This window comes from Xenopus laevis, chromosome 4S (assembly GCF_017654675.1).
Source record: "Xenopus laevis strain J_2021 chromosome 4S, Xenopus_laevis_v10.1, whole genome shotgun sequence".
In the NCBI taxonomy this organism is placed as follows: Eukaryota; Metazoa; Chordata; class Amphibia; order Anura; family Pipidae; genus Xenopus; species Xenopus laevis.
In genome coordinates, this window is record NC_054378.1 from 76,630,435 (window position 1) to 76,650,881 (window position 20,447).

Consider the following 20,447-nt stretch of genomic DNA (forward strand, 5'->3'; position numbering starts at 1 on the left):
CAATTCCACGGTCTCCTGGGAGTTTAGTATTGCAGAGAAAGAGAAGGAGTTGAACCGAGCAAAGATTCTTTCCACCACCCTCCAAAAATTGTTTGACCCCAAGTTGAGTAATAACGCCTTGACAAAGCTAACATAGCGAAACGCGCGTCGGCGTTTCATTTCCAGATCTGGTTATCTTTTAAAACTATATACTCAACTTGGGGTCAAACAATTTTTGGAGGGTGGTGGAAAGAATCTTTGCTCGGTTCAACTCCTTCTCTTTCTCTGCAATACTAAACTCCCAGGAGACCGTGGAATTGTGGTTTTATAGGATATCGTAGTCTCTCAAATCAGCTTAGGGCTTAGTTAATCACGAGACCACAGTCCCGGTTACTCTGCCTTCTCCACCTTTGTGGTATCCTAGGGATAGAACAAATTAGGTAGTAGTTTTGGGACAACTCCACCCTCTCTTTTTTCATTTTCCTCCTTTTCTCATGAATTTGAGCAATGATTTAATTAATTTCTTATTTTTATCCTATCTAATGGCAGTCTAGTTATTTAACGAATTGAACCTTACTAATTAGGAAGGACTACTAAATTCATTTAGCACTGTAGCACTTTATAATCTAATATATTCAATATTCTCATTTTAGTCAATCAATTATAATTATTAAATAATTTTTTTAGCACTACTAGTAATTTAGAAATTGGTGATCAATTTGGTATCACTATTAATTGTCTAATAATATTGTGGGAAAGAAGAAATTTGGTCTTTCAAGCTCCTCACTAATAATCCTTGCACTGCACTTTATAATTTATTGCACAGCACTTTATAACAATTTAATAAGTGGCATATTCAAGTGTCTATTCAACTAACTATAAATAAGTGTGTCAATAATACTTTGTGACTGCCTGAGTTTAGTCTGTTCTAGTGGGGGTTCTTTTCTATTCTTTGGATACAGTGGCTAGGGTTGCCACCCGGCCGGTATTTTTCCGGCCTAGCTGGTAAAATACCTGCCAAGGCCGGGATTACAAATTTACCGGCAATGTAGCTGCCGGTAAATTTGTAATACAATCAAAAGGAGCCCTTGGCCTGCCCCCAATCCCCTGCAACTTACCTTTGTTTTGCCTCTTCTAGCGTCCGCGGGTCTCTGTTGCGTGGCCCCGCCCTCTTTGATGTCACGCCCCACCCCTTTTGACATCACATCACGCCCCTTTTGAGGCCCCGCCCCCAGCAGCCGGTAAAAAAATGTATAAAAGGTGGCAACCCTACCAGTGGCGTAACTACCGGGGAGCAGGGGGTGCAACTGGGCCAGGGTCGCAGGGGGCGGCTGCACGGCCCGTCCCCACCTAGTTCCGTTACTGGGTGTGACAAGCTCCATCCCTCTGGAAATGTGTTTTGGGCAGTTAAAGTTTGGATGAGATCAATTTAGCTGTCAGTTTGCTCTTTATTTCTCCAAGATGAAGTCAAATGTAGATCTAAATCAGCTTTTACTGTACCAAGCCCAGAGACACTGTGTGTTTAATGTCAGTGCTAAATAAATGTTACATGTCTCCATTTCACCTGATTTGTGTCCAGCAATGAGGGGAATGTTGTACACGATCTGCGTTAGTCATTGACATGTGAGCTTTATTTTGTGCTGAATATAAATCATGTGTGAGTGTTGCACACAGCTGGCCTTACTTCTGGGACATTGCTACTAATGGGAAGTGATGAGCCAATCTGTCCTGTCCTGTCCCACAAGCAAAAATGTTTCTAAAGTCAACGGGTGTTTTTTTTTCCGGCCAATTTTTTGGCACGGTTTCGTGAAAAAATTCACACATGGTGAAATTCTGAATTTCACCACAAATCCATGGCTGGTGAATAAATTCGCTCATCACTACTAATGGGCAGGATCAGAGGCAAAAGAGCAATGGGGTTGAATGACTGGTCCTGTGGCAATGTGTATAATAAGCTGGGGCGGCCAATTAGTCGTTTGACACTTTTATTACCTGTGCTTAGGCACATATGCTTCACTTTAGCCCTTAATGTTGTGATAGCCACTGGGGATATTTGTTCCTTTTATGAAGTATGTTATGCAAGGCCATGACTAATAAGAGGGAATGATGTTTGAGGGTGTATCATGGGATCTTCACACTACTGCATGCTATACACACTTTCCCGTGGAGAGGAAAAACATGGGAAGAGCCACTCAACCGTCATGTTGGTTTTGGTTGGTTGCAATGGAAATGAAACTCTCACAATGGACACATTCTGCCTGGGGCAGGCAACTGTCAGTCACAGCATTACAAGTGTACCTTGAGTATAGAATAACTCAAAAGCGCATATTGCAGAGTCCAAACCTATAACTAACGATTCATCTTTATCTATTAGGGACCTTACGCATGGGCGTTTGAAGCAAATGCTCCTGTACTAAAAATGCATTCAATCTGAAGTTTGCTTTCAAATAATATATCACTAAATACACAGATACTAGATAATGAGCACACGTTGCACCATATCTTTTCTCCTATGGGCCCTTACACATGGGCATTTGACTGCTGTGTATATAATGCATTTTTATAAGCAGGTGTGTTTTTGAGTGTTTAAAACACATTTTTAGACCAGCTGGACACATGTAAAATGCATAAAAATGCTGCACTAAGAAATAAGCAATTCAATGCATGTCAACCAAGGGACACAGGTCTGATTGATTATTGGCTGCAACCAGGCAGGAGAAAATAAATGTTGGCTAAAACAAACCCATGTGTAAGGACCCTAAGGATTCCTATTGGCCAATGCTGATGCCCCTTTTTTGCTACTAAAAGCTCTTTTTACATTCAGAATCCTTTGGGGCGACCCTGCGGGAGAGTAGCATGTTCATTGCATGTCAGTTCTTGAGCCCAGTAGTGTGGGCGTTAATCAGAGCCCCCTGACCCACCTTTCTATGATACCTCACTTGTTTCAATGCAAATTCCACTGCAATTTGCTTGCTTCAATCATTAATGAAATATCCTGTAACTTTTTTGTTTTGAATACAAAATGTATTTTCCTTTAATAAAATTTTATTTTGTAATGCAAACAGCAACGCTGTCGTTTCTCCACACTGGTCTTAAGGTTACGTGGTAAGTAGGAGACCCAGACTGGAAAGGTGCACCATTTAAATTTAATACATTATATATAGTACATAAAACATTACCATGTATGAACAAACTGCTAGCTGTGCAATAAATAAATAAAAATGGCTTTGTCTAACAGTATGAAGAATGACATTACCCATGGCACAAACATTCATTTTGTTCTACTACTGGAGAATAAATTAAAATCTATAACCCTGCTGAAACCAGAAGGACCTGCATGCCCCTCTGGCACTGAAGGGGTTACTAAGCAAATGAATATGAACCCATATTTACAGCCTGTTTGAAAGGGAAGGCACATAGAATGGACAAAGCTTTAGCAGACACCATATTAGATAGAGGGAAGTGATTAGCAAGGGTTTAAAGGCACTTACAGGAAAGTGTGTAATGTGTGTAATATTTGTACTTGTACGTGTCTGTAGTACTTGTACATGTGTGTGTAGTACTTGTGTGTAGTATTTGTACTTGTCTGTAGTATTTGTACTTGTACGTGTGTGTAGTACTTGTGTGTAGTATTTGTACGTGTCTGTAGTACTTGTGTGTAGTATTTGTACTTGTACGTGTCTGTAGTACTTGTACATGTGTGTGTGTGTAGTACTTGTACATGTGTGTAGTATTTGTACTTGTCTGTAGTACTTGTGTGTAGTATTTGTACTTGTACGTGTGTGTGTGTAGTAGTACTTGGGTGTAGTATTTGTACTTGTCTGTAGTACTTGTACGTGTGTGTAGTATTTGTACTTGTCTGTAGTACTTGTGTGTAGTATTTGTACATGTGTGTGTAGTACTTGGGTGTAGTATTTGTACTTGTCTGTAGTACTTGTGTGTAGTATTTGTACTTGTACATGTGTGTGTAGTATTTGTACTTGTACATGTGTGTGTAGTATTTGTACTTGTACATGTGTGTGTAGTATTTGTACTTGTACATGTGTGTGTAGTATTTGTACGTGTGTGTAGTATTTGTAATTGTACGTGTCTAGTACGTGTGTGTAGTATTTGTACGTGTGTGTAGTATTTGTACGTGTGTGTAGTATTTGTACGTGTGTATAGTATTTAGACCAGACAGCGTTTTTTTGTAGGAGTCTCTGTAAATGAGGTGTTCGGAGACTGAAGGCAGAGAAGGGCCTTGTTGTCAGGGATGTTCATGTCAGTTACTAAATACAATGGCAAGAAAAGTTGTTGAAATGGACACAGTTATGATCTGAAAAGGAGGGCAATACATTTTTTACAAGGGAAACAGTGATGAGATTTGTGGCTTAACTAATTTACAACATGAAATATTTGCAGTGCAGATTTGCATTATTTCAGCACCAGGAACAGCAGCAAATTTACTCTGACAGGACTCCTGCACTTCTCATCTGTCCTATAACCTTTATCTATAACCTTACAATGAGACGGGGAGAGTATCTAATTCTCATACACCATACCTCCAGTTCTCATCTGCCCTGTAACCTTTATGTGTAATCACTGAACCTTACAATGAGACAGGGGAGAGCAGCGAATTCTCATACACCATCCCTCCAGTTTTCATCTGTCCTGTAACCTTTATGTGTAATTATTAAATCTCACCAGCAGGCAAGGCAGTGAGACAGCAGACAGAAGCGGTGTTGCAGGATATTCTGCCTCCTGTGTCAGATTTGTGCATTGATCTCAGAAGTTTCTAAAATAGTACATTCAACACATAAAGCTAGAGTGTAAGCTTAGCCGACACTGTAGCACAAAGCTCTGTTAAGAAGGTCTTTTGGTCAGCGCAGTCTCTAATCTGCAGACATTCTGCTTTGTTATGAAGACTATACAGACTTTTCCCATCAGTGGTTGGCTTCATTCAGACGTGCTTCAATGCTGCAGCAGTTGCTCTGCAGTCTTTGGTATGTAACCCCACGTTGTCCCCCGGGAAAAACAGTTGGCATGGGGTTAAATTATAAAGGCAACATCTTCATTTGCAGGATGCCTTCCGCCTTTGTGCATGCACTGGGGCTTACTAGGAAGAAGAAGAAGAAGAAGGTAACATTACCAGTTGCTCATTATGTAAAATAAAGGTATCTATGTATCTTTTATTTCAGATGGTGTAATTAGAATGCAAGAGTTCCCAGATACCAGCAATGTATGGGGGGGGAAACTATTTTGTATTCTGTACACTGACTTTACTTTTAAGACCTGAACTTCCTTCAACCCTCATAAATGCATCTGTAATTGATATCGCTTTCCAGCTCCAAAAATCAACCAGACTGCATCTGTTAGTAGTCGTGCAATTCAGGTTAGATTATGTTTTAAAAAGTGAAAAGCTTAATGTCTTATGTGGATAATTCTCCATTAGCACTTGTGACTGCTTGGATCAGCCCAAAGTCTACCTATGGTAGAACTGCATCTAGATTAAAGGTTAAAGATTAAATTAAACTTTGTACTGTTGGCTGTGTTCCCATAGGGTTACCATCTCACCAATTTAACATAGGACACTTACTGAATATACATGCTGGATTCATGGATCAACGATTCCAACAAACAGAATATGTATTCAAGAAGTGTCCTACTATAAAGGGGTGAGATGGTAACCCATAGTCATGTTCAGCTTGTGAAGACACCAATAAGTTCACTATGGTAACATAAAAGAAGAAGATTAATTCATTAATGCATGTTTTCCAAGACAATGGCTTCTGGAGACTGTTATGAAGCTCTGTGCATTTTAAAAGCTCAGCTCAGTTACACACTTATGAGCCAACTGTATCAGAGAAAAGATGTGGATCTAATATTGTTTGTAATTGGTTAGAATACAGCGTGGCTGTAGCTGATTTAAATCAGTTGTGGAGACCCCTCGTGAGCTGAAACACAACAGTCATCAAGTGCCTGCAGACTTCTATTGCAAAGTGATAATGTGCACAAACTCAAGCCACATTACAGTACCATATATTGATATTATATTGTATAACCTATCATAGAACTGGCACAACATAACAGTTATAGAAATAAGACAAGGTGCTCTAAGCAAATTGCAAACTGGAGTTGCTGAATAAAAAACGAATGAACTCAAAAATGATCAACTGGAAATTGATTCAGAACAGCACTTTTCTACATCATACTAAAAGTTAATTCAAAGGTGAACAACCCCTTTAAATTAATACTGCTCCCACTATATTTGGGGTTTCCCCCCCAATATACACACACTCACCCCTGATATAATCCCTTTAGTGGAGTTTTTTCCTTACCAGCCTCAAGTCATAGAAAGTATATGATGAATTCATTGCTAGAAAAAGCAGGAGCTGATAATTCTTTGATATGTACTGTGTGTTGAATGGGGCAAGTTTTATTTCATTAAGTTACAGCTGTGCCCATCTGTATACAGTTAGCTAAACAATGTGGTTTAACAATACAGGAATACAGGTATGGGATCAGTTATCTGGAAACCCATTATCCAGAAAGCTCCTATAGACTCCATTTTATCCAAACAATCCAAATTTTTAAAAATGACTAATTTTTTCTGCAAAAAATAAAAACAGTATCTTGCACTTAATCCAAACAAAGATATAATTAATCCCTATTGGAAGCAAAACCAGCCTATTGAGTTTATTTTACTGTTTTAATGATTTTCTAGTAGGCTGAAAGGACCAGTAACATAAAAAAAAATGTTTAAAAATTCGTTAGTGCACAACGAAAAATAAACACTAAGACAAAAGAAATTCACCTGCTGCTGTGTGTCTGTGGCTGCTGCTCCCGCTGTGTGCCCGTGACTGGCTGCTGACACTGCTCCCTGTGCTGACTCTGCCAAGCCGTCCCTTTCCCATGGTCCGAGCGCAGCCGACACTTCAGTACTTGTGGCGGCGTAGTGCAGGAAGCAGAGGGGTAGCGGCTGGGGTAGCGGCTGGGGCAGGGAGTGGTGGAGGCCCGGGCAGTCCGCAGCTCGGCGCTACCACCTGTGACTGCCCCAACTGCCATGAAGCTGAGGTTCTGTCCCGCCGGTGCCGGCGATTCATGTGCAGCTGCTGCGCCAATGAGTGCGCAAAGCTTTCTGCGGCCAATGAGTCACTGTTGCATCAGCCTGGCGCTGAGTGTTTTTACGCCGCCACCAGTACTGAAGTGTCGGCTGCGCTCGGACCATGGGAAAGGGACGGCTTGGCAGAGTCAGCGCAGGGAGCAGTGTCAGCAGCCAGTCACGGGCACACAGCGGGAGCAGCAGCCACAGACACACAGCAGCAGGTGGATGAAAGCGATGCCTGTCAGTGACTAGCCAGGGAGAAGAAATTGATCGTTGCAGGACGGATGGTTGCCTTTTCGCCGTTTCTGAAGCAGACAGGAAGTGGACATTCTGTAAGTTATTTTTTAATAAAGGCTTTGCTATTTAAAAGTTTCTTTTGTCTTAGTGTTTATTTTTCGTTGTGCACTAACGAATTTTTAAACATTTTTTTTTTATGTTACTGGTCCTTTAAGATATGAAGATCCCAATTATGGAAAGATCTGTCATCCAGAAAACACCACGTCCCAAGCATTCTGGATAACAGATCCCATACTTGTACTTTAAAATTCTGCATTTGTGGCAGTAAAATGGGGCTAAAATAATAGGCTTCAATTACCTTTCGTGGAACTTGTCCCATCACCAGCCACTTCTCAGTGACCACCTGAAGGTCTTGGCCGTTTAGAGGATCTCTTAGCCGCACCTTAATCTCCAATTTACCACCAGTTGGTTTCCTACCATCAAAAACCTAAAAAAAAAAGAAATCAGGGTTTAGCCACAACAGCTACACCTCCTGACACAGCAGACAGAAGAAGTGGTGTTGGTGAGTGACACATTTCTGTGCGGGGGTATGAGGGGGCCAAATAAAAGTGTCACGTTTAGTGCAGGGTCGCTCATTAGAGAAACAGTGACACTTTCCTGCTTTTAAAACACTAGGCACATGATAATATGGCAGCTGGAAAGTGTTTGTAGACGTTGTGCAGAAAGAGTGTTATCTTTCATCCACTGCTGCCAGTTAGGAAGCCCAATATTTGTTCTCATTATCAAACACTAATGTTGGCAAACTCTTGTACCTCTACTATCTCTCGGATCTCACACTGAGTCTCCAGCTTGTCCAGTTTTACACTCGCAGATCCAACCTGTTTATCACTTCTCACGAGAAAGAACCTATAAGAGCAGATGAGCATTTCAAAGAGAGAACAAAAAGTGATTGGTTAAAAATTAACGATTTGTTTAGCAATAGCCACTCAATAAGAGATTATATGCAGGTTCCTATTTAATATGACACCTCAAGGGGCATGGAAATGGGTTTTTCTTGCCGGCAACATTAAATATTCTATTTTTAATATGACACCTCAAGGGGCATGGAAATGGGTTTTTCTTGCTGGCAACATTAAAAATTCTATTTTATATGTTCTAGGCTCTGTTAATTATAAAATGTAATCCAATATGACTTCCTTTGCTTGGGGCCAGCCACACGAACCAAGACATCGCCGATTATATAGTGAATAAAGTACCCCCTTTTGTAAAATATAAGGATATTATAAGTTACCGAGGAGTTTCATGACCATATAAAAACACGAGGCCGAAGGCCGAGTGTTTTTATAAAGGTCATGGAACTCCGAGGTAACTTCTAATATCCTCATATTTTGCAACTGGGTGTACTTTATTTATTATAATACACAAGTTTTAGGGAGTCATGTGACAGAAATGACATCAGAACTCACCGTTTATAACTGATGACATCAGAACTCATCGTTTATAAGGATATAATTTACAAGATATTCATGGCTTTTGTGTATTATATATATATTATAAGGTAAATAAATTACGATGCAAATCTGCAGAATGCAAGTACAACTCCAGTCGTTCTGTTGTCCCCAATGTTTCTTTGTAAGCTCGTCCTGGCTGCTCCTTATTGATTAGTGAGATTCTTACCCCTTGTGAAAGATCTCAAACTTCATGCCTTTGGTTTGAATGACACGTTTGAAGCCCCTGTGATTCCGGTTTATGTTCAATTTAAACGACTGTTCATATTCTGTCCCAAATGAAAAGAAATCAGTAATATTTATGTTTAGAGATGTTGATTTTTACAGACAACAACACATTTTCATATAAAGTTGTCCAGATCTGCATTTCTTCTTTCATGGCTGACCATGACTTTTTCCTCCTCTCCAGTTCTCTCTTACTCATACCACTACCATTGCTCCTACTGCCAGCTACAGTTCCCACAATGCTTTGCCATATTCTGTGATTTACAGACCTGAGAAGATGGAGAATAGGAAGATTTTTGTACTAACCGTTAAATCCTATTCTCTCATCCTATATTGGGGGACACAGGGACCATGGGGATGAAGATCCTGCAGCTTGGAGAGTGGACACTTAGATGTTAACGGTGACCCTTCCTCCTACCATCTCCAGTTTTTTTAGTAACCGAAGGAGTAGGTTCACCCATAATCCAGAACAGTGAAGGAGTCTCCCCACCCCTTAACGATGATTTAAAGATATATACTCCCAACATGGAGCAGTAACTAACAGAGGTTAAACTATGTAAACTCCCATAGGAGGAAGATGAGGTTGGGTAGCCCCAATCCTTTTATTCATTTCGTATAAATTTACAGGGAGGGAAGGCCTGTGTCCCCCAACATAGAATGAGAGAAAAGGATTTAACGTTAAGTACAAAAATCTTCCTTTCTCTCACCTAATTGGGGGACACAGGCACCATGGGGATGTCCTAAAGCAACCCCTGAGGGCGGGACCTGTATCCCTTGTAAGGTGCTCAGTCTAATACGGTCTGTAACACCTTCCTCTCAAAGCTTGCTTCTGCTGAAGCCTGAGTGTGTACACTGTAGAAGCGTGTGAAGATGTGTAGAGAGGACCAGGTTTGCGGCTTGACACACCTGCTCGGCCGATGCCTGGTGTCAAACTGCCCAGGAAGTACTTATGGAGCGTGTAGAGTGAGCTCAGACTCTAAAGGGAGGCAGTCTACCTTTCAACGCATAGGCTCGAATGATTGTGGACCGAATCCATTTGGCTATGGTTGACTTAGAGGCTCTTGTACCTTTTCTTTGTCCCTCAGGAAGTAAAAAGAATGATTTTGTTTTTCTGATTATTTTCGTAGCCTCCAAGTACATCTTGATTGCACGTACAACTAGGCGTTTCTCTAGTGGGTTCTTTGGCTCTGGGCAGAGAGATGGAACCATTATATCTTGGTTTAGGTGAAACTGAGACACAACCTTGGGAAGGAAATCCGGAGTTGGTCTGAGAACCAATTTATTAGAATGGATAATCGTGAATGGAGATTGCCATGAAAGTGGCGCCAGTTCAGAGACTCTTCATGCCGATGTAATCGCCAAAAGCAACATCACCTTCTCTGTCAGCATGGCTATCGGAGTAGATTCTAGTGGTTCATAGGGTTCCTCCTGTAGAACTGATAGGACCAAGTTGAGGTCCCAAGGAGGAACCGGATACTTGTATGGGGGAACTAGTCTGGTCGCCCCCTGTAGAAAGGTCTTGATGTTGTTGGCAAACGCTAGCTTTTTCTGGAAGAGAATGGAAAGTGCTGAAACTTGTACCTTGAGGGAACTTAATGCTAGTCCCTTGGTGAGGCCTTCCTGGAGAAATGAGAGAATGACTCCCTCACCTGCCATCTGTGGGTTTGTATCTCTGGCTTCACACCATCCGATAAACGTTTTCCACACAATCTTAGCTGATACTAGTTTTCAGGCTCTCAGCATAGTAGGAATCGCCAGAATTAGGGCTTCAAGAGCCACGCCATTAAAGCCCACACATGTGAATTCAAGTGGACAATCGGACCTTGTGAGATTAGGTCTTCTCTCAGAGGTAATAGAAAGGGAGCGTCTGTCGCCATGTCTACTATATCTGCCAACCATGCTCTTCGAGGCCAATACGGGGCCACCAGTATGTTTTGAGTGCCTTCTCTCTTTATCTTTTTGATGACCCATGGAAGAAGTGACAGGGGTGGAAAGACATAGGCTAGGGAGAATGTCCAATGGATCACCAGAGCATCCACCACCCATGCCTGAGGGTCCATACTTCTTGCTACGAACTTTGGTACCTTGTGGTTGTATCGAGATGCCATCAAGTCCACCTCTGGAAGGCCCCATTTGTCTACTATCATTTCGGCTATCCAGTTGTCTACCTGCGGGCCGCTATGGATTGTGCTGATGCTCTGGCTACAAGCTTAGCTGCATCCAGTGAAGCGTCACAGATGTAGGTAGTAGCATCCGCTATCTGGGATAATAACAGATCTGTCAATGCTCCAAAAAGGCTTTTTACCCTGATTAGCGTTAATTCAAAACAATTCTTGTGGTGATTCCTTGGGTGCTCTGCCTCTGGCATCCCTTATACATTCGATTTATAGTAGCAGTTGGAAACACTCACAAACGCAGCATAACTGCAATTAGGCTTTTTATTCCATTACCACACAACATGTTTCGGGCACCTGGCCCTTTCTCAAGTGTGAGAAAGGGCCAGGTGCCCGAAACATGTTGTGTGGTAATGGAATAAAAAGCCTAATTGCAGTTATGCTGCGTTTGTGAGTGTTTCCAACTGCTACTATAAACAGATCTGTCAATGGAGCCTCCGAGCCCAGCAGTTGTGCCACCTGTTCCACCCAGACCTCCATTGCCTTGGCTACCCAGGAGATTGGTCTAAGTGCCGTTCCTGATGCAGTAAAAATTGTCTTACAGAAGCCCTCTAGTCTCTTGTCAATAGGGTCCTTGAAGGCTGCTGCATCAGCTACCGGAATGGTGGTAGTCTTTGATAGTCTGGATACTGGTGGATCGACTGCAGGCGGAGACGACCACAGCTGTATGATATCCTGTGGAAATGGATAGGCCTGTAAAATCCGTTTGGAAGTCTGTACCTTGTGATCAGGTGTCTTCCATTGAGACTTAATGATTTAGTCTAATTGCTTATAACCCGGCAGTCTTTTTCTGTCTCTTAAAAATGTTCTTTCCGGACTCTGCAGCAGAGGCTGTCTCCTCAATATTAAGGGTGTCTGTATGAGATCCTCCACTTCCCCTTGTGTTCTGGGAATATCGGAGTCTAGATAGGGGTCTAGTTCAGAATCTGTTAGGACCTTTCCTTTCTCATCAGAGGAGCTGATATGCCCTGCACTGGGCTCAGGGGGAGAATCTGGGGGCCGCTTAGCCGAAGCTGTGTGCTTTTCCAGAGATTTAGTCGAATTTGACAGCCGATCTAGGACCTTGTCCAAGGCCTCGGTTATGGATGCTAACTTCTGTAAGCCTAGCAGTGACAAGGAGAGAGCACGCATTAGTTCAGAGTCCGAACTCCCACGTGAAGTGGATGCTATGTGAGGAGTGGTTAGCTGGGTGGGATCTGGCGGTTGAAGGGTAGCGGGTGTAGGGCTAAGTGCAGGGGTAGGCCTGCATGTCGCACACACAGGCTCAGCAGAAGCAGCAAGAAATTTAGCCTTGCAAACAGTACAGGCAAAGAAGACTACCGTGGAAGCCATGTTTGAAGGTGCAAGAGGAAGAGCTATAAGAGTGTCCTCCAGGGCTGGTCCTATCAAATGTGGGGCCCAATTGGGACCATGTTGGCGGGGCCCCTAGACAAAGTGTTGCTGGCTACTGACACACCAAGTATTTAGGAAAATAAGGGCATACAGGCACAAAATAGAAAGGAAAGGGGCAGACAAGGTAACATAATAGGGGCACACAGGGTAAGAGAGAGAGGGAGGATATAGGAGAGTGGACTGGGCCAATTAGTTTGGGGCAGGCTGGGCCGATTCAGCTTGGGAGCAGGCTTGGTTGGATTGGGGGCAGGCAGGGCCTATCAAGGTTGGAGGAAAGCTGGGCCTATGAGAGTTGGGGGCAGGCTAGACCTATGGATTTGGGGATGGGCTGGACTCTCAAAGTTGGGGGCAGGCCAGGCAGCATCATGTGCTGAGGGAAATATTATCTGTGCTGCCCTGTGGTGCGGGGCCCCCCAGAGGTGCGGGGCCCAATTGGTCCAATTGGCCTAAGGCCGGCCCTGGTGTCCTCTGTAGGGTTAAACATAGATGCGCCCCCCACATGGATACAAGTCTCTATATGTGGCCCAGGCTGATAAACCCCGATGGAGAGTGAACAGGGGAGGAGACAGGTGCTGTGAGGCAAGCAGTATTGCAGCGAGTCTGAAAGAAAGAACCGCAGGGTTAACTCACAGCCAGTATGTTCCCCAGATAGAGTTATATTTCCTTGTTAGGGAGAAAGAGAGCAAACTTGCCTGTTAGAGTTCTAATCACCTCGCCAGCTGCTGTGCCGAGTAAGCTGTGGAAAGATGGCGCCTACTGACGTACTGTAAGATTGCGGTGGAGGGGGGCGTGGCCTGAGACGTGGGAACCCAGAACTGTTGCGGCTCGCAGGGGAATGAAGTCCACGTCTTAATACTGGACTGCTATTAAGGCTGGGGTTGCTCCATAGTGTATGAAGCGCAGAGCCGTGTGCCTGTGGGTGGGGGGTAGGGAGAAAATTCCTTACCTTTTCAGCCAAAGTTTCTGTGCCCATAAGACAAAAAACTTCCCTGTGTTGTATGAGACCCAGGCTGGTGCGGTCCTCCGTAGAGCGGGAACACAGCCTCAGGGATATAGGAGCCGTGCCTGCAGCCTATGTAGAGGACGCTGGCACAACTACGAATCTTAGTGAATTTGCTCCCAAGTGTCCGTGACTTCATTCTTCTGAGTAGAAGATTTAAGAGAATAGCACAACACCATGGGGCAAATTCACTAAGATTCGTAGTTGCGCCAGCGTCCACTTCGCCTCGCTTCGCCAGGCGTATTTTCACCAGCGCTACGCAAATTCATTAAAATCCGAAGTTGCGCTGAGGGGAAGCGTAAGATTGCGAAGTTGCGCTAACATTAATTCGCCAAGCAAAGCAAAGTTACGCTAGCGATGGTTAATTTGCATACGGCGCCAAATTGAAGTTACAAAGGAGGTATATGTAGCATCACTACACAAGCCTGGCAAACCTTCAAAACAGCAAATAAAATTTTTATTTTGCCCTACACATGTGCCCACTGTATAGTTAAGGTGCCATGAGTTAGCAAATGTAGGGGGGAAGGAGGGTAGCCCCAAAAATTCTTTCAATCTTTTTCAGCCTATCACCCATAAAAAAAGAAAAAACGCCAGGGTTTTTTGGGACTTTTTTTTTTTTTTTTGGAAACATTTTTAACTTTTTTTGAAGCAATCCCTATCTACTCTATTGCACTTCGCCTCGTCTGAGGTGGCGAAGGAAGTCTGGCGTAAAAGGTAGCGTTCAGAATAATTTGCGCGTCAGTGAATTTGCGTAGTTATGTCCGTTGCGCAAATTCGCCAGGCATAAGGGTGCGAAGTTACACTAGCGAATTTACACCAGCGTCCATTAGTGAATTAACGAAGATGCGCTACGCTGGCGAATTCGCGCTAGCGTTAGGAGCTTTGTCGTTTAGTGAATTTGCCCCCATGTATGTTGGAGGTGGCGAGCTTACCCCTTTTATTTAAAGTGACCACCTGTGCATCCACGTTTCGGGGGGGATTAACCCTCCCTTCGTCCAGGGCAGGAAGCATCGTGGAAAGGGTGAGAGGTGTGGTTCATCTACACACATTCTCTCTTCTGAGGACACTAAAGAAACTGGAGGTGGTAGGAGGAGGCAGGGGATGAAGCCCATAGCAGGAGGAGGAGTCACCGTTAACATCTTAGTGTCCACTCTCCAAGCTGCAGGATCTTCATCCCCATGGTGCCTGTGTCCCCCAATTAGGTGAGAGAAAACTGAAGCATGCGAGGCATTGTGGATACTGGCAGGAGGAGTTGATTTCTGATACATTTCTGTCGTCAGGCAAACTGAGAAGGAAAGAGCTAAGGAAGGACAGATACTGCTTTCAGTTGCAAATTAACTGTTACAGATAACTTTAAAATCCACCATTGCCTTTGGTGGAATACTAAAACACATGTGCAGCCTAATCTGGGTATTCAAATTTGATCGGATCAGCCTAATATCGCTCACTTCAATGTGGGCTTATCAGGGAGAGATCCGCTCATTTGGCGATCCCTGTATATGGCCACCTTAAGGGTTTGGAATCCATTAACATGAAAGATCCAACTGGGGATTTATAGCAGCTTCATCTGTACTTGGATACAGGGCCGCCATTTGGGGGGCACAGCGGGTACAGCTGTACCGGGCCCGGCGGTCTTGGAAGTGTGAAGGGGGGCCCGACTGCTCTACACTACCTGGATTGCTGGGTAGTGTTGAATATTTGAAGCGAATATTCAAAAGCAGCAGCCGGAAAAGAGTTAACAGGCCGGCTCCGCTGCCACCTCTGCAGCACAGGTCTCACAGCATTTCTGCCTGCCTGTGTGAAACCACACACTGACCAATAGCAGCGGAGGTGTGTTACAAACCCGCCTCTTCCCACTAGCTTACTCAACCAGGCGCTTATTGGATAGTTTCTCTGTATGATCCTGTGCCTCCTCGTGTCCAAGGACAGGTCGAATGCTAGTGAGGGAACGTCAAAACTCTGCTAGCAGTCATCTGAAAACAGGTCTATTTTTTTTTTTAACCCCTAACCACCAATGTTTTTTATGTTACTTTTATGAGGCACCCTGCACACCAATGTTTTTTTTTTTAAACTTAAGGGGGGCCCTGGCCAGCAATGTTTTTTTTTTAACCTATAGGGGGCACTGGCCACGTTTTTTTATAACTTGTGGAAGGGGGGCTGGCCACCAATTATTTTTTTGAACTTGTAGGGACGTCCTAACCACAAATGGTTTTTTATAACTTATTTTTATAACTTGTTTTTATAACTAGTTGGGGGGGGGTGTTTCAGCTAGGATGAATGTGTGGCTTTTGTAATGTGATGTGGGGTGGGCGGGATCTGGGGTGGGGCTTTGGGTCATGCTGGGGCGGGGACAAGGGGGCCCAGAAAATTTTGTTGTACGGGGCCCCGTGATTTCTGATGGCAGCCCTGCTTTGATATATCAGAGATATTTTCTGTTTTACAAGTTCACATTTTAATGAACTGACCCATTTCTCAAGGCTCGCAACTGTGTCAATTAATTATGCCGCACACAAATAACATTTGAATCCTTAATCGGAAGATATAACTTTTAGCTAGAAGATGAATGGTCAAATCTAAAGCACTGTTTTACTAAGCAGTAGCTGTTGTCAAATTACCTAGAGATGATAAATCAGCTATTTTTATATATGAAATATGTTGGTGAATAAATCAACCCCCGGGTTTTTATATACCCCTGGGACGCACAGTATTGCTATGCTGTTTTCTACCGTTCTAATTACATGAGGGGGAATATGGAGAAGTAGCTTTATAGGTAAGAAACCTACCTGGGGAGTTGGTATTTTTAATTACCAAGGTTTTGTTTTTTTGAGGCTGTTCCTAGGACACAAAAGAAGAATGTCATTTTAGCAAAGTAAACAAAATGCAGATATAAAATCAGAAAATCCAACATGTATTTCTATGCAAAAAATGCTAAATTGTACAAGTGCAGTGCAAGTGCAACCAACCAATTAATTTTCTAACTCAGCAATAGTTGGTGGTTTAGTAAACCAGTAAATCAACCCCAGCCTTTGTTATCAGAAAAAAGTCTCTCTCACTTTGTGTGCATCATATAAAAGAAAAAATACAGTAGGACCACAATAAAGTTTGTAAATAAGTATAACCAATTATATAAGAGAGTTAAAATGTTAAAAGGGTAATTTAAGATGCCAAGTTAGCAACGGGTCCAATAACCTATAATAGTCAGCAGATTGCTTTCAGACAAGTGATCAGTAAATGACATTACGGTACCTATTAAGTGACCTACATTCTGTGAGAGAGCTGTCTGGTGAAAAGCTTGGGTCCCCTGGTGCTTTGTGAGCTAAAATAAGCAGCACACACAAATAACCATGTATAAAAAGGTTAATTAATAGCAGTATGATCAGAATCGGTTTTAGAAACCCAGTTTTTAAATCAAGATAACACTCCATGAGTAGCTCTACTGATCACCAATACAGAAATGATTCACGTGGTTCTTGTGCCCCAGTGTTTCTCACCGAGCTCGGATATGGAAACTCAAACTTCACATAGGCATCCAAATCATTGGGCGCAACTCCTACAAGAGAAAATGTGAACTTGTGTGACAGAATCCAGAAACAAAACAGTAAAAGAGCATAAAGACCTCCCCTTACTTCATCAATGACTATCACTTACCTGATGGGGCTGGTAAGTTAATTCCTCGTACAATGATAAGTAGCATTTCTGTGCTGCTGAGTTCAGAGAAAACCCTAGAAAGGGAACAGAAACAGGAAACGTCAGACTTCACAGAACTACAGCTGCTAATGCTGTTTCATTTGATTCAGTGCCTCACTATGCAAGATCTAAAGCGCCAAAACTTGACTAAGCCTCTGACGCATATAGACCTAAACACCTCCTCAGGGCACCTAGTTCTTGAATGTGCTAAGCAGAGAACTGCCACAATTACTGAAAAAAAATATTGACCCAACCGCAGCAGCGCTTTCTCAACCTAACCTTCCCACCCTACTACATGCTGTGTGCCAGCAGTACATTAGACGAGGGGAAATCTGCCAGGGATTCACAGCATGAATGTGTGGGCTGCAGGCAGTAAAAAAAAATAAATAAATAAAAAGTCTGATGAAGCCTCTGTTCCTGAGGCTTATGGCTTTCCCACACACGTGTCTGTTACGCATTCCTAAGTAAGTTACATGATCCTATAGAATAGACCAAGTTTTAAAAATTATTTGTCCAAAAACACAAAAAAAAAAAATTTGTCTGCTCATAATTGTGTATCACTTCTGCTGGGATTGTGCTTTAAAGGGGACCTGTCACCCAGTCATAAAAAGCTGCATAATAAAAGTCCTTTTCAAATTAAATATGAAACCCACATTCTATTTTTTTTTATTAAAACAACCATACCTGTTATAAACTTACTTAAAAGTCTCACCTGTCAACCACATATTGCCTGCCCCTCCTCTTAGGCATAGAAGCAGGGCAAGCAACTACTTTAATTTTCCATTCTACTCTTCCTAAATATCACTGAACTCCCCACATTCACCCTCCCTCCTCAATGTATAATTGTGTAGCCAGTGCATGGGCAGGGGTATCAGGTCCCCCATTCTGGCACATAAACAAGATTTTGGCATGATGCAAAGCTTGCCCTAATAACAGTGTCTACAAATTGGTGCCTGCCGGTTTCCTGTAAATTCCAAGACTGAAAAACACAATATTTAAAGTATGTAAGTGAAATTTATTTCGCTTGACTATCATTACAAAATAGGATTTGGAATTATTTCTTAAGGTGAAGGTCCCCTTTAAAGTGGACCTGTCACCCAGACACAAAAATCTGTATAATAAAAGTCCTTTTCAAATTAAACATGAAATCCAATTTTTTTTTTTTATTAAAGCATTCATAGCTGTTGTAAGCTCATTTAAAAATCTCAGATGTCAATCAAATATTGTCTGCCCCTCCTCTATGCCATGGGCATAGAGGTGGGTCAGACAATTACTTTCACTTTCCATTCAGCACTTCCTAAATGTCACTGCTCTCCTCACATTGCCCCCATTCTCTTAACCATTTAATTGTGTAGCCAGGACATGGGGATGGACATCGGATCCCCCATTCTGGTGCACAAACAAGAATCTGAGATGATGCAAGGCTTTCCTTAAAAACAGTGTCCACAAAATGGTTGCTGCCTGCTTGCTATAATTATGAATTCCCAGACTGAAGGAAACCAGATTCAAATAATTTATACAGTGTAATTAAAGTTCATTTTGCTTGACTAATGTGATAAAATAGGATTTTGAATAATTTTTTTGGGTGACGGGTCCCCTTTAAGTCATGTACAAATATTAAAGGTAATGCTTAACTGTACCAAAGTTGCTGGTCCCACTTCCAGGGAACTACGTACATAAAACTTGAGCCTAGAAAAGCCTGGTTTGTTGGGCACAATAAACTCTTTTAAAAAATTTGGAGTATTGCTGTTAAGTCATGAATACTGTATTATAAGAGAGATCTTTTCCTAGAATCCCACAGTCCTATATGAGATGATCCTGTTTTCATACCTGACAATTTTTAATGTCTTGTCTTCAAAATGGTAGGGAGGAGGGTCAAGGCCTTGAGCTTGGGACAGCTGAAGGATCTCACAGTTTTTCTTGCAGTCCTCAGCCATCTTCTCAAACCTGACACAAGAGGAACATACTTGAGAGGATAAACATCAATGGCAAAGAGACTGTACAGCTCCCAGTTTCCCTAGTATAAGTGCCATGAGGCAATTAAGCAGGTAACTGTAAAAACATGTTTTATAAATTAGGTGAAAATTTTCCCCCAAAAAAGAAGTCAAACTCTGTAGATTGTATGTTTAAAATATAAACAATATTCTCTGCATTTTGTTACTTTTGAGGCTTTTCATTACATAAGGTACTCACCTTGTGGTTTCTGCAACATTGCCCATCTGCGTAAACTGCTTTGAGTAGCATATGCATTTCTGTGAGGATGATACAAAAAATGAGGGAACATTATCAACAACAATCCCTTTGTTTAATGAACAATGAAAATAATCAATCATCCTCTATTTCCTCAATCACAAATAGACATAATGCACTATGCACAATGTAGTATGCCCCTACAAGTAATTAGCATATCACTGCTGGCTAGGTCCTAAGCGGAATAAGAAATTTCACTGTAGAATCCTTCAAGAATGATTCAGGATTTGGCTGAATCCCAGTTTGCAAACTTATCGTTAGCAGTGCTCAATTATTCCTGCCACTAGTGTGTGAGACCTGTCATAAAGTCATGCTTAGTCAACTTTTCTTGTCATTGACTGCAACTGAAGACATCAATGACAACATTATACACATATACACATATTTATGAAGACGACCCAAGTAAAACATCTGGCACACAAAGCCCCAGTCCTTTTTTCATTGCTCTGTATTCCAGATGCATCAGAAAGGTCAGCTCCATCTGCATTTGTAACATTCCCATGTAGCTCAAGCAATGGATTATTTAGAACTTGTATAAGAGGTAGGAAGTAATGAGGTTCAGTTTGTTATTGACCTCATGCTGTTCATGCAGGAGCTTCATTAGCATGTTGTACACATCCTCTGAATTCTGTGGTGACTTTATGTCTTCATATTCAACAACTACAAAGTCACTTTCCTCATCATCTGGAAGAGATGGCACCTTAAAAACAAAGACCAAAATTAAGGTTAAGTTAAAGACTTGTGGATACAGAGCCTTCATCCATTTACCTAATTATTTAATGATTTCAAAACTTAATATTTCTTCTCTGTAATATTTTTTTAAGATTTTAATTTTTCAAACTACAAACAAGTTCTCAGTTCTTTTACAATTCTGTGAGTAGGATCTGTGAGTGCCTGCCATCTCCTGTTCA

The 20,447-nt window shown here is 42.2% G+C and overlaps 1 protein-coding gene across 6 annotated transcripts in view; it reads right to left on the reverse strand.

Annotated features, from left to right (window-relative positions):
- Positions 1-4,192: 4,192 nt before the first annotated feature.
- cc2d1b.S (coiled-coil and C2 domain containing 1B S homeolog) overlaps positions 4,193-20,447 on the reverse strand; it is a 37,675-nt gene continuing 21,420 nt past the window's right edge. For 4 of the 6 annotated variants that reach the window (XM_018260908.2, XM_018260907.2, XM_018260906.2 and 1 more), the window contains exons 16-25: positions 20,111-20,236; positions 19,480-19,538; positions 19,117-19,233; positions 17,248-17,321; positions 17,091-17,149; positions 16,383-16,434; positions 8,978-9,077; positions 8,113-8,206; positions 7,659-7,787; positions 6,936-7,368 (exon numbers count right to left, since the gene is read on the reverse strand). In XM_018260908.2, coding sequence (XP_018116397.1) covers positions 7,312-7,368; positions 7,659-7,787; positions 8,113-8,206; positions 8,978-9,077; positions 16,383-16,434; positions 17,091-17,149; positions 17,248-17,321; positions 19,117-19,233; positions 19,480-19,538; positions 20,111-20,236 — 867 coding nt within the window. In that variant the 3' untranslated portion in view covers positions 6,936-7,311. Of the gene's footprint in view, positions 5,075-6,935; positions 7,369-7,658; positions 7,788-8,112; positions 8,207-8,977; positions 9,078-16,382; positions 16,435-17,090; positions 17,150-17,247; positions 17,322-19,116; positions 19,234-19,479; positions 19,539-20,110; positions 20,237-20,447 lie in introns of those variants that run through there. The other 2 variants (XR_005960970.1, XM_018260910.2) reach the window with 2 other exon arrangements.